General features: G+C 35.5%; 1 protein-coding gene across 1 annotated transcript in view; it reads right to left on the reverse strand.

Moving 5' to 3' along the window:
- Positions 1-220: 220 nt before the first annotated feature.
- The window catches only part of EIF2A (eukaryotic translation initiation factor 2A, 65kDa), a 34475-nt gene continuing 20661 nt past the window's right edge, over positions 221-14034 (reverse strand). The window contains exons 10-14 of the mRNA XM_012642902.1: positions 11558-12129; positions 7415-7528; positions 2563-2691; positions 1237-1302; positions 221-619 (exon numbers count right to left, since the gene is read on the reverse strand). Of these exons, the coding sequence (XP_012498356.1) occupies positions 554-619; positions 1237-1302; positions 2563-2691; positions 7415-7528; positions 11558-12129 (947 nt within the window). The 3' untranslated portion in view covers positions 221-553. The remainder of the gene's footprint in view (positions 620-1236; positions 1303-2562; positions 2692-7414; positions 7529-11557; positions 12130-14034) is intronic.

A 14034-nucleotide genomic window follows, 5' to 3' on the forward strand; every position in this document is an offset into this window, starting at 1 on the left:
GAGTATAGGCTCTGGGATCAGACTGCCTGGGTTCAAATCCCATTTCCTAGCTTTGAGACACCAGCAAGCTTCTAATTTTATGGCCTTAGTTTCCTCATTTATAAAATATAAAAACATCTACCTCACAGAGTCTTGCTGTGAGAATTAAATAATTTAGTATATGCCTTATAAATTAATAAAGAATTTCTTAACTAAGGAACTTGTAACAAAAGCAAAATGATTAAATTTATAATGTCTTTATTTATTTATATGGTAAATACTGTCCCCTACTAAAAAACAATAACATTTATATTTCAATCTGTCACGCTTAGCTAAAACATCATGTATCTCTTTTCTATATCATATATTGACATGATATAGGATGCAGGATGTAAACATCAATTTAATAGACATTATTAAATAACTTCACACTAATGCAGAATCTTGGATGAATGGTTAAAATTATAGATCAGCATTAAATATGGGCACATGAATACCCTGTGTACACAAATGGGTTTAACAGAAGATTATGTTTGCACTGATTTCTGGTCACCAACTTGCTTTCTTTGAATCTTTAAATACCCAATTCCAAATCTTCCAGCTCCTGCAGAAGGGCTGTCTCTTTTTGAATTTTCTCCAACTAGAAAAGTTTAAAACAATGAAATTATTAAATAGGAAATGAAATAATTATTGGATTGGTAACCGAAATAGCACAGGAGGACAAATTTAGAAAAAGAATATTTGACACTTTATCAGATCTACTGGTAAACACAAATTAAAAAATACAGATCAGAAACAAATTCTAATTTGTTATCTGGTATGAATCAAGGGGGCAAAGAACAGATACGGTCTTACTGAATCCCTTTAGGTCCAGTAAGTTTTCTGTTCTGTATCTGGGCTTAAAAGTGCTGAGGAAAAAAGGAGGAGAAAGGCAAACGGGGAGTGTAATCTGAGATATGAGAAGGAAGAGAATCTTACATTTCTCTAAAATAAGAAATGTCCATTATTTTCAACAACAACAGCATACCATGCCTCTTAGGAATAGTGACTCTCTCAATCACTATAATCTACATCATATTTTCCCCCTATTTAAGTTTAAAACTGTTTAAGAGTAAAAACATTAAAAAGAATATGGCATGTGGTTTTCAAATCAAGTTTTAAAATCTTTGTGCTCTTTTCCCTGATTAAATAATTGCTTATAATAAAAGGGGAAGGGTGGTGGTGACTACCAGCCCAAATGAAAAACGCAGAAAATACCTGATTTTTTTCTAGCTGTTTTCCAGTTGCTGCTTGTTCTTTCAGTTGTTCGATTGCTTTCAGTTTCTGTAAATATCAAACAAGTCAAGAGGAAGGAAGAAAAAGTCATTTCAAATGCAAATTTACGTATTAACTCAACATATGAATGTGAAACCTGAATAAGGAGAATCAATCATCTTACATTTGTATGAAGAATGGTCTGTTAAAATGCTAGGGTAAACTGTTTTTTAAAGTTAAATGTAAACCTTATACATTAAAAACACAGGATTTGACAAAATATTTTTCTCAAGCTTTTAATTAATGTTATCATATATATATATACATATGTGTATGGAAATATATCACTAATTTTACAATTCATTTCAATACCCCATTGAACCTGGAAGACGTCTTTTGCTTTGAAAGAACCTCAAAATGCAGCTGGGGCTCTAGAGACCTGGTTTTATCCTCAGAGCCACCATCACAAACTGGTTGCAATTTTATAAGTTAATAAACTTCTTTTTATCTGTTTCTTCATTTAAAAAAAAAAAAAAATTTGTAGGCCAGGCGCAGTGGCTTGCGCCTGTAATCCTAGCACTCTGGGAGGCTGAGGCAGGAGGATCACTTGAGGTTAGAAGTTCGAGACCAGCCTGAGCAAGAGTGAGACCCCACCTCTAAAAGAAAAATTAGCCGAGCATGGTAGCGTGCACCTGTAATCCCAGCTACTTGGGAGGCTGCGGCAGGAGAGTTGCTTTAACCCGGGAGTTTGAGGTTGCTGTGAGCTAGGCTGACGCCACAGCATTCTAGCCCGGGCACTCTAGCCCAGGTGACAGAGCAAGACTCCATCTCAAAAAAAAAAAAAGTTTTTTTTTTGGTAGAGACAGGGGTCTTGCTATGTTGCCCAGGCTGATCTTGAACTCCTGGCCTCAAGTAATCCTCCTGCCTTGGCCTTCCAAAGTGCTGGGACCACAGGCATGAACCTCTATGCCCCACCTGTTTCTTCATCTTTAAAATCGAGATAAATATTTGTTTCTACTTATTTCACAGTTATCTAATGAAATACTGGGTATAAAAATGTTCAGTACATTTCTAGGTGAATGCATATTATTTTTTATTTCTTCAAAAATCAATAATAAAAGTACTACTAGCTTTTAAACATTTGCAACTAGAACTAAAATCAGTACCATTCCTAACTTACAGTAGTTCACAGTGAGAAAGCAACAATGAGAATTGCTACAAACTTCTTACACACCTACCTGTCTGTAGGCATCTAAGTACTGCCATATTTACATAAGTCTCATGTACTCCTTTCAACACACACATCTGTTTTTTATTTAAGTCTCTCACCTTCTTTAGGTTCTTGATTTTTTTGTCTATGTCAGGGTCTCCAGAAGTTGACTGAGTGATAGTGTTTCGTGGTGTGCTCTGTGGGGCAGGAGTAGCTGCCAAATCTGGACTCTTGTCACTTCTTGCTTCCTGTAGGAAACACTTTTTTTAAAATTCAATTTTCATAATTGAAAACATTAAAGTATTTCAATCAATACAGTCCTGGCATATAAAATACAGAAATCAAATATGTGATTTTAATCTACACTTTAGAAAAAGAAAGAATCTGAATTAAAGGCCTCATAAAATATGCTATATATTCTTATAATAGACATGAAATGAAATAACTTTATCTGAGTAAACTGGGAGTTATCAGCCAAAAAGCATTCCAAAGTTTTAGATATTCTGGAATGTGCCATTATACAGATGGTCTGAAAATGTGAAAGGGTTTTTCTATTGAAAGTGTTTAAAGTTTCACTCTTAAAATGCCCTCTCCAAAACTATAAAGAGTATTATGATCAAGTACATGTAATGGATGATGCAGAATAAGAATCCCATAATAGAGATTTATTTATAATCATCATAGATCAATTTAGCTCTGCGGCAAAATGCCATGGAAAACTTTTTTTCCCTTAAAGAGATGCTACATTGCCTCCAATAAGATCAGACCTCTGATAACCTTTCTAGATTCATCCCTCTCATTGAAGGACCACTGATTCTGAACCACTTTTACTTCCCCTAAGGTGTCGTATACTCTTGCCTCCCTAGCCTTTGTGTACAGTAGTTCTTATCCACAGTTTCGCTTTCCTTGGTTTCAGTTACCTGAAGTCAACTGTGGCCTGAAAATATTAAATGGAAAATGCCAGAAACAATTCATAAACTTAAAATAGCATGTCATTTTGAGTTGCATGACAAAATCTCTCACTGTCCCTCCCAGGACAAGAGTCATCATCTTATCCAGCATATCCATCACATATATACTCCCTGCCCATGTTTCATTTAGCAGCCGTCTCGGTTACCAGATCAACTGTCATGGAATCCTAGTGCTTGTGTTCAAGTAACCCTTATTTTACTTAAAAACGGCCCAAAGCACAACAGTAGTGATGCTGGAATTTGGATATGCCAAAGAGAATCCATGAAGATTTTCCTGTTAAGTGAAAAGGTGAAAGTTCTCGACTTAGTAAGAAACAAAAAAACTGCACACTGATTTGCTAAGATCTACAGTAAAAATGAATCTTCTGTCTGTGAAATTGTGAAGAAGGAAAAAAAATCCATGCTAGTTTTGCAGTCACTCCTCAAACTACAAAAGTTATGGCCACAGTCATTCATCTCACTTCATCTCATCATGTCTGCATTGTACCATCTCACATCATTGCAAGAAGGGTGAGTGCAGTACAGTAAGATTTTTTGAGAGTGAGAGTAGAGGTGAAAAGCCTAACGAGCCTAGTGATAGCTGGTTGTCCAGGAGAGAATTTTAGTTCAACCTTAAATTTACCAGAAAAACCACCTCCACAAAACTTTTATTACAGTGTACTGTTATAATTGTTCCATTTTATTACTAGTTGTTATTAATCTCTTACCATGCCTAATTTATATATTAAACTTTATCATAGGTATGTATGTATAGGAAAAAACATAGTATTATCTAGAGTTGGGTACTATCTATGGTTTCAGGCATCCCTTGAGAGTCTTCCAGCCTATCCCCTGCAGATAAGGGGAGACTACTGTATACCATTCCTTGTGCCTAGAACACCTTGCCCTCACCAGTCACCTGGCTGAACTCTACTTATTCTTTAAATCTCCCAGAAAATTTCCCCATCCTAAGACTGGATTAGTGGCACTTTTCTCAGACTCCCACAATACCCAGTATTTAACCCTACTGTAATACCCTATTGTATTATCCCCCATTAGATTTGTGCCCTTGGCATAATACTTACTTTATGGGTTAAGTAAATAAAAAAGCAAAAGAATGACTCTCCCTTTGTAATTATGACAGGACATATGTTTTTACAAGAAAGGAAAAAGTTATTTAAATCTTTATTAGCCCCAAGACAGGGTTTCTACTTCTTCCTTGTAGAGTTCTCAGTGGAATATATAATGCCCCAGATCTCCAAACCCTTTTATTCAGAGTTGTGGGTAGGATACTCTAAACTTCCAAAGCATCCGAGGGGAACAGGGTACCACTCCTAGATCTCCAACTCTAAACGGTCTGCCTAAAAGTTTTTAGAGAGTACAGAATTGGAGTCAGTTTTTCTTTTTAAAGTCATATTGGTTTCACTTTTTTGTACACTCCAATTCAACTAACATTAATTCCTTACTTTCTGTGTAAAAACACATTACTGGGCACTCTGAGTATTCAGAAAGAAAATACTTAGTTTCTACTCTTAAGAAAACTGTAAGTTCTGATAATATGCAGTTAGGTACTTTTCATAACATAAAATTGAAGTGGAAGAGTAGATAAAAAAGATGAGGGGATACTTTGCCTATCAAAATTCATTTTTGATATCAGATAAAAAATATGCAATTTCAGTTGTTTATAATGAGCCAAGAATATAACATTTTATCTAAGAAGAAAGATTAATATTATAACTGTGAAAAACCATTAAAGTTAAGTGAAACATGAAATTTATTTTTCTACCATAAACTAATCAAGAATAGTTTAAAATGTCTGCATTATTATACTTAAATTCTGGTCACTTTCTAGAAAGGATGTGTATATGGTAAGATTAAATTCTTACATTTCAATTCCTTTTTGGCAAAGTCAATAAACTTAAACTTTAACTTATATAGTTAGATTATATACATCTGACTGGTCTATCTTTGGTTATCTAATTCAGGCTGGAGACTGAGAAGGCCTGGTCATGGTGAGATTCTGTCATGGGCCATTTACCTCTGTTCTATCACATAGCTCTTTTACTAAATGCAGCCAGTCACCTCAAAAATGTATATTGAAAGGATTATCTTGCAAGTTGAAAATTTTTTGTCATTACTGGAAAAACACTCAAAAAGCAACTCCATAATGGTGGATTAGTGGTGTCGTCTTTAGTAAACACTATGTGTGGGTGCTTATATGATTGGATTGGAGGGGGACTGATTTTGTAATTATTATGTTTTATATTAACAACATTGATGCTTTTGCTAAAAAAGCCACAAGGCTCTATTTAATCAAATCAACTATTTTAAAATTGATTTGTCTGAATAAGACATACTGATTCTATAACCCAAAATATTTTTACATGTTCAAATACCAGAGAAGCATACAAAATAAACAATTAATATTTTATTACAAAGGGATCTTAGTTCAATACCAGTGATGGTCATATCAAAAATATCTTCTGATAAAGAGGAAGAAAGCTTGCTTATAAAAATAAAATTCTAAGTTGTGTGAGTTTCAGAGGGGCCCTAAATCTCAACTAGAAGGCATAAGAGGCTATAAGGATACTACTAATGTGTTACAGTATCTAGGAACAGCAGAGGTCCCTATCTACACTGACGAAGGGACAAGTTTTGCTTTTATACCAATCCAATGCAGAGTAGATCATTTTACTTGGAATAACCTAAACTTAACCAATTAAGATATTTCTGGAGATGATTTTTTAAAAAATTTTGAGATGGGGTCTCACTATGTTACCCAGGCTGGTCTTAAACTCCTGGGCTTATAAGCAATCCTCCCACCTCAGCCTCCCAAGTAGCTAGGATTATAGGCATTTACATATCACCCACTGTGCCTAGTTGGAGACAAAATTTATTAGCTACAAATGAACACAATGACTTTTTTTTTAAAGCCCATATTTTAGCAGAATATGGTTATATAATGCAATCCTACACCTTAAAATAGCAAGTGCCTACCAAAACACATAAGCAATCTAGATCTGTCAAAATTCAAGAATTACCAGCAAGATTGTATTGGTGATACAGTAATTAGCAGTTAAAAATCTACTTCGCTGCTATGGTCTGAATATTGGCATCCCCCTCAAAATTCATATATGGGGAACTAATACCCTATTACATTGGGTATTGATGACACCACTGCACTCTAGCCCTGAGCAACAGAGTAAGACTCTGTCTTTTTTTTTGAGACAGAGTCTCACTCTGTTGCCCTGGCTAGATGAGTGCCGTGGCATCAGCCTAGCTCACAGCAATCTCAAACTCCTGGGCTCAAGCGATCCTACTGCCTCAGCCTCCCCAGTAGCCGGGACTACAGGCATGTGCCACCATGCCCGGCTAATTTTTTCTATATATTTTTAGTTGTCCGATTAATTTCTTTCTATTTTTAGTAGAGACGGGGTCTCGCTCTTGCTCAGGCTGGTCTCGAACTCCTGAGCTCAAACAATCCGCCCGCCTGGGCCTCCCAGAGTGCTAGGATTACAGGCGTGAGCCACCGCGCCCAGCGTGAGATTCTGTCTTAAAAAAAAAAATTTCATTGTTTGGGTACTTCTGGTATTTAGATCCCCAGCTGAATAATATGGACATTTCATATAGTAATATAATACTGAGTGTTGAAATGGCTTTATAGTCATATAATTTCCAGCTTCTACTAATAAATGCATACTCTAAAGAAAGCAAACTATACTATTTTACACAGGTTCAACCATAAGGGTCTACAGCTAGTAACCTACTACATAATCCCATTAATAGTGGGATCTCATTAGGGTCTCAGGTCTTAAAGTCAGGTCCATTTCCTTTATCACCCATTATACAGACAGGATTACTTAGAAATTCAGAGTCAAACAGAAAAGAAAGATATTCTGCCTATTTAACTCTAACTCCAACTACATTTTATAATATAACAGTCAGTTCTTTAAAATTTAAGGCTCACAGCTAATTTAACTGATTTTTTGTTTTGTTTTGAAGAGATCAGTGCCCCAAATACCTGCTTTGCAGCTTTCTTAGCTTCATGCTTCCTTTGATTTTTAAGGGCTGTTTTTGATAATGGCTTATCATTTCCTGGTTGTGGCTTCATATTCTGAGGTGGTTCCTCTTCATGCTATGGAAATGTAAAATAAACAATTCTGAAATGGAGTCCCTGTTTTAAAAGACATACACAACAAAATTATATACTTTTGCTAGTACAGAATAAACTTATTTTATCAAATTTATTTTAAGATTGCCGGTAAAGATTATTTCAATATTCATTAGTAGTGGCACACTCCAACTGCCACGATAGATTTAATGGTCTTCCTTAGCAGTTTATAGGTATTTTTCAATTGCATAAGAGCTGGCAAAATTCTCTTTAGTTTTGTTCAAACAATATCACTTTTCTTATGATTACTGTAGAAACATGATTCTTATGAAACTAGACACCAATAATAACTTCTTCTGAAGGCTTTTTGGTTCTGACTACTGTCAACAGAAGCCTAGGTGCCTCGCTTCTTTTTTTCACACAAACGATTACTTGCTAGATCTTTATTTGTAAAACCAGAGGTTGCAAGATTAAAAATAAAAGCAAATGAAAAAACAATAAGAAAATAAATCAAATAGAAAGGGGTAACTGCATAATGATAAAGCTGAGATTAACATACTGAAGAGGCCAACAAAAAATTAAATGGTTTGTCAGACTATACAATGAAGATAATCATATCCATCATCAAATATTAAGTTATTAAGTATGAAATGTCTGATCTTCTTAGGTACTAAGTTTGATAACTGATATCTCTGACATTTCACTTTGATACTTGTTTTATTTTTATTATGAAGATACATTCTCACTCTTTCAAATGCATGTTTTGCCTTGTGATTATCTTTCAAATTTTTTTTAGAGCGCTGTTTGTGAAACCATGGATAAGTCAAAAATGCGTGTTATTTTTGAATATAAGTTCTATCGTGGAACCAATGTAGTGCAGGCAGCTCATAATATCAACAAAATGTTTGGGAAGGATGTGGCTAATGAATGCACAGTATGTTGATGGTTTGAGAAGCTTCGTTCTGGTGATGTTAATCTTGAAAATCAGTCACGTGGGCAACCTGACATCAAGGTGGATAATGATGAGCTGAAAGCTGTAGTGGGAGCAAATCCATCTCAATCTATGTGTGAATTAGCAAGGTCTGATGTTACTATTCTGACAATATTGAACCATTTGAAACAAACTGGCAAGGTAAAGAAGCTGGATAGATGGGTTTTGCACGGTTTAAATGAGTCTAAGAGAAATCATCTCAAAGCTTGCCTGTCTTTGCTGTCACAATAGAAAGGTGAACCATGTCTACACCATATTGTTACATGTGATGAAAAATGTATGCTTTTTGACAATTGCAAGCATTTGGCACAATGGCTGGATAAAGATGAAGTGCCAAAACACAGTCCAAAACCAAAGAGTCATCAAAAAAAAGCTAACAGTGTCTGTTTGGTGGTCCAGCGCCGGTATTATCCACTACAGCTACATGAAACCTGGTCAGTCGATGACAGCAGAAGTCTACTGCAACCAACTGAATGAAATGATGAGGATGCTTGCAATTAAGCAGCCAAGACTGGTCAACAGAGACAGGCCCATCGTCTTGCAAGACAACGCTGGACTGACCACATGTTGCACAAACATTGTTCAAACCATAGCAGCTGGACTTGGAAACTCTCTGTCATCAACCATATTCACCAGACCTTGCACTGACTACCACTTCTTCCAGGCTTTGGACCTCTTTTTGCAAGGAATAATATTCAATTTTCATCAAGCTGTGGAAAACACCTTTCTCGATTTCATTGCCACTCACTCTCCAGGCTTCTTTGCTGCTGGCATAAGCTGCTGGCATAAACAAGCTATTGTTAAGATGGCAAAACTGTCACAATAGTTCAGGCGTATACTTTGATTAATTGTACTTCTCTTGTTTGAGATATAATAACTACACTCTTGATATGAAATTGAACATTTCATGTTTAATGACCCATTTCAAATTTACATAACCATATAACTATATTCCAAGACAGAAAAAGGGCAAATTAAGTATAGGTGCAAGGTACCTCTGAGTAGCTTCAAGCAACACATACAGTATTAAGTGATGGCACTACAACTCCCTATCAGATTTATCCACTTATTGATAATCTATATTGCTATTATTTTAATATAGCAAGTATCTTAGACTCTGTCATACTTAGCACATCAAAAGTACCAGTTCACCATAAAGTTTCTTGAGTACTAGGTCTCAAATATGTATTATACTTGTAAGTTATATAAGGACATGAGCAGGGCTCAAACATTTAAGATACAAAGAAATAACTCACATTTGTAGAACAGACAAATTTAGAGCACAAGCCTCTTTCATTTCTTTTTAACCCACATTGCATAAAATGTTTAGTTAAGATACACAGTATTTGCTGAACATTGTTTTATACATAACATTAAAATTTGTTGGATAGTCAGCTCTTCTATAGTACCTTGCTTTGGCTGAAAATATTTCTGCTCATGAGAATTTTGATTAAAAATGATGAAAGAAGAAAGTTACAAGTCTCTCCCACACTTATGAGCATCATGTAGCCACTAAGAGCCTTTCATTTTAGATAAAAAAATTCACACAACTATTACAATTCATGTGGAACCTATCTATCCAGCTTCTTTACCTTGTCAATTTGTTTCAAATGGTCCACTATTGTTGGAATAGTAATGTTAAATCTTGCTGCTAAATCACACATAGGTTGAGATGGATTCACTTCCACTACAGCTTTCAGCTCATCATTACCCACCTTGGTGTCAGGTTGCCCAGGTGGCTCATTTTCAAGAGCATTACCAGGACGGAACTTTTCAAACCACTGACATACCGTGTGTTCATTAGCCACATCCTTCCTAAACACACTTCGTTGATATTTTGAGCTGTCTGCACTGCACTGGTTCCATGACGAAACTTATATTTGAAAATAACATGCATTTTTGACTTATCTATTTCACAAAAATTGCTCTAAAATTTTTTTTGAAAGATAATCACAAGCCAAAACATGCATTTGAAAGAGCGAGGATGTACCTTCACAATAAAAATAAAACAAGAAGTATCAAAGAGAAATGTCAGAACTACCAACTGTCAAATTTAGTATTTAAGGAAATCATTTCACTTAATAACCTAAATATATTTTTGTATAATTTTACTTAACTAACTTAATATAACAACAGTGTTTAAACAGAAACATCTCGATAGAAGTTAAGAAGTTACAGATAGCTGCTATATTTTGTTTAGTGCAAAAGGAAGGGTTATTCTTTTATTTTTGTCTTTGTAGGGGCGAGAAATGGCACAAGAGAGGCATAGGAATATTTATTCTTTGAAAAAGTATCTAATTCCTTGAGTGCCTAAAAATGAGGCATCTATAGATCCCTCTTTACTTGGTACAGTTCCAGTTTATAGCTGTTGTATGTTCACTTTTCTGGTAACACCAATAATATTGTTCATTCTTAGAGCACCTTTATTCCTTAACACCATTACAGAAACTCAGGGAATTAATAAATGCTCTCCTCTGAGATCTCAAATGTAACATTTTTAAAGCAACCTGACCAATACCCTGGTCATAACTTTACAATAGAGGTGGGAAACTAATGGCCTGAGGACAAGAAATGTGTTTTGGTTGACCAATAGTGTTTTAAAAATTGAGAAATATCCCATAAGCATCCAGACTCATTTTGTCTTGAAAATCAAACTTTTGAAAAACTGGACTTAAAATCTCCTATGGAAAGAGTCAGCTATTGCTACGTAGCTGCTATGGCTTTCAAATAGGGCATAAGCTCTTTCATTCACCACTCACTATTTGCTTTATATGACTGGCCTAGCCTGACAAGTATTTGAATTTGAGCCCCTGATCTACAAAGCCAATATGTTATACTCAGTTATCTTTCCCAGAAAATTTAAACGTGAATTGTTTTATGTTAACTACTTTGTCAACTTAACAATATGAGCTGTTAACCATCTTCAGGAGTACATCTTCAATGATTTCTTCCCAGAATTTATATTCTAATCAGGTAGTAAGTAACACAAGAGCATGAGAAAATTCTGGAGAACTCCACAAAATGAAAAACCTTCCCTACCAAATTAGTACAACTTTACTTACCAGTTTGGAATTGGTGATTGGTTTATTTCTTAAAGCTGGGGGTCTATAAGCTGTTGCAACTTTAGGTACCTCAGTGGGTACTTCACTTGGAACTGCTTGGTAAGTTATTGTTTTTGCTGGAAATATTCCATCCAAAAATGGTTGCCAAGAAACCTGCCATAATTCTCCATTTGATGGCACATCATATTTGTGCAAGACAGAACCAGTATAATGCCAAATCTTGTACCCATTATTAACACGTAACCTGGGAGCACACGTGGCTGTTAAAATATGCTCACCATCTGGGCACCAAGCAAAATATGTAGAATCAGAAGCCACTGGTTTAGAAATAAGTTTGTAGTTTTTAACATCCCACACTTCCATTTGTCCTCTCAGATTTCCAAATCCAGCTAATACTAATATATGTCCATGAGGGTTATAGTAGGCTGCATTACGAGGACCAGTTCCAAAGTCAAATACAGGATCACATTTCAAGTTGAAAATTGTTGCTTTGGCAGGCATAAAACCATAAACAGCACAAAACTCTGTAGAACTAGAATTCCAAACTACATCATAAATTGGGCCATTTTTTGCTAGAAAAAAAAAATAAAGCCCCAATTAGCAATAAAGAATTATATGAATATAACATTAGCACAGTTATATAGCACTCATAAACATATCAAACAGTAAACAACAAACCTCTACAAACTGCAAGGAATGTTAAAATTAAAATATTCTTACATGATATACCATGGAGATTAATGTATAATCATGAATTTATCTAAAAATCTCAACTGAATCTTAATGTCTTTTAAACACTTTGGACTCAGAGATGCCCATATGGGCTGTCAGCAATAGTTTATTACTATTAATAAATAAATTTTTTGGAAGTGGTTAATATATGTACATGGAAATAAAAATAAAAACTATATAAAAAGACATGCCAAAAAATAGGTCCCTCAGAGCTGAGTGAGGTGGCTCATGCCTGTAATCCTGGTACAAGGTGGAAGATCACTCGAGATCAGCCTGGGCAACAGAATGAGACACCACCTCTACAAAAAATTAAAAAATTATCCAGGTATAGTGGTAAGTGTCTGTAGTCCCAGCTACCTGAGAGGCTGAGGCAGAAGGATCACTTGAGCCCAGGTGTTCAAGGCTGCAGTGAGCTGTGATCATGCCACTGTACTCCAGCCTGGGCAATAGAGTGAGACCCTTGTCTCAAAAAAAAAAAAAAAAAAAAAAGTTCCCTGTATGCAAGGCAACCCTCTGCTATACTTCTTGCATATCCTTTCAGAAAATTTTTGTTGAAACAAAACATTTTTCTCTTAAGGACACAAACAAATGACAAGGTTCTAGACTTCTGTTATTTCATTTAATACTCTATGTTGGAAATTTTTCCACAGAAGAATCTTAAGATCTGTCTCACTTTTTCAGTTGCACTGTATTCTATTACAAACTTTGCTGCATATTCTCCTCTGCCAGTGTACACAAATATATCTGTAGGAGTGAAACTGCAAAGTCACAGGGTATATGCATTTACTTGACAATATACCCTCAAAATGCCCTTTAAAGAGGTTGTACCAATTTATACTCCTATTAACAGTTTTTTTTTTTGAGACAGAGTGCCACTCTGTTGCCCCGGCTAGACTGCGGTGGTGTCAGCTCACAGCAACCTCAAACTCCTGGGCTGAAGCGATCCTACTGCCTCAGTCTCCCAAGTAGCTGGGACTACAGGCATGCACCACCATGCCCGGCTAATTTTTTCTATATATTTTTAGTTGTCCAGCTAATTTCTTTCTATTTTTTTAGTAGAGACAGGGTCTCGCTCTTGCTCAGGCTGGTCTCGAACTCCTGAGCTCAAACAATCCGCCCGCCTAGGCCTCCCAGAGTGCTAGGATTACAAGCGTGAGCCACCGAGCCCAGCCCTATCAACAGTTTTTGATGGTAGAGGTTTCCCCCTCGCTCTCACCCATACTGTGTAGTTTCATAATTTAATCTTTGCCAACCTATTAAGTGAAAACTTCTATCTTGTTTTCCTTTTTTTCTTCTGTACTAAAATAAGTCCATCTTTTTTTCATTTCTATTTAATTATTAGCTAAGCTTTAATATGAGTAATTTATACTCATACTTTAATATGAGTAATTTCATTTTTCTGTACACTGATTTTTACTGCCCCATGCCCATTTGTCTCCAGTTATTGGTCAATTACTCGGTTTACTTGCTATTTTAAGAAAATTTACCTTTTCTCATACTCATCCCTTTTCTGCTTAAAAAAAAATTTCCCCCAATTTTTCATTTGCTTTGCTTAATTTATAGCCTCTTTTCTTCTCCCAATGTAGAAATCTGTCCTTTTGATATGTTCAAATTTATAATTTTTTCCCCTTATGACTTCTGTCTTATTTAGAAAGTCTTTTTCTACTCCAACATTAGAAAACAAATTCTCCCATGTTTTCTTCTAGTTCCTTTGTAGTCTTATGGATAATTTTTTGGCTCAACCA

This window comes from Propithecus coquereli, unplaced genomic scaffold (assembly GCF_000956105.1).
Source record: "Propithecus coquereli isolate 6110/MARCELLA unplaced genomic scaffold, Pcoq_1.0 Scaffold19, whole genome shotgun sequence".
In the NCBI taxonomy this organism is placed as follows: Eukaryota; Metazoa; Chordata; class Mammalia; order Primates; family Indriidae; genus Propithecus; species Propithecus coquereli.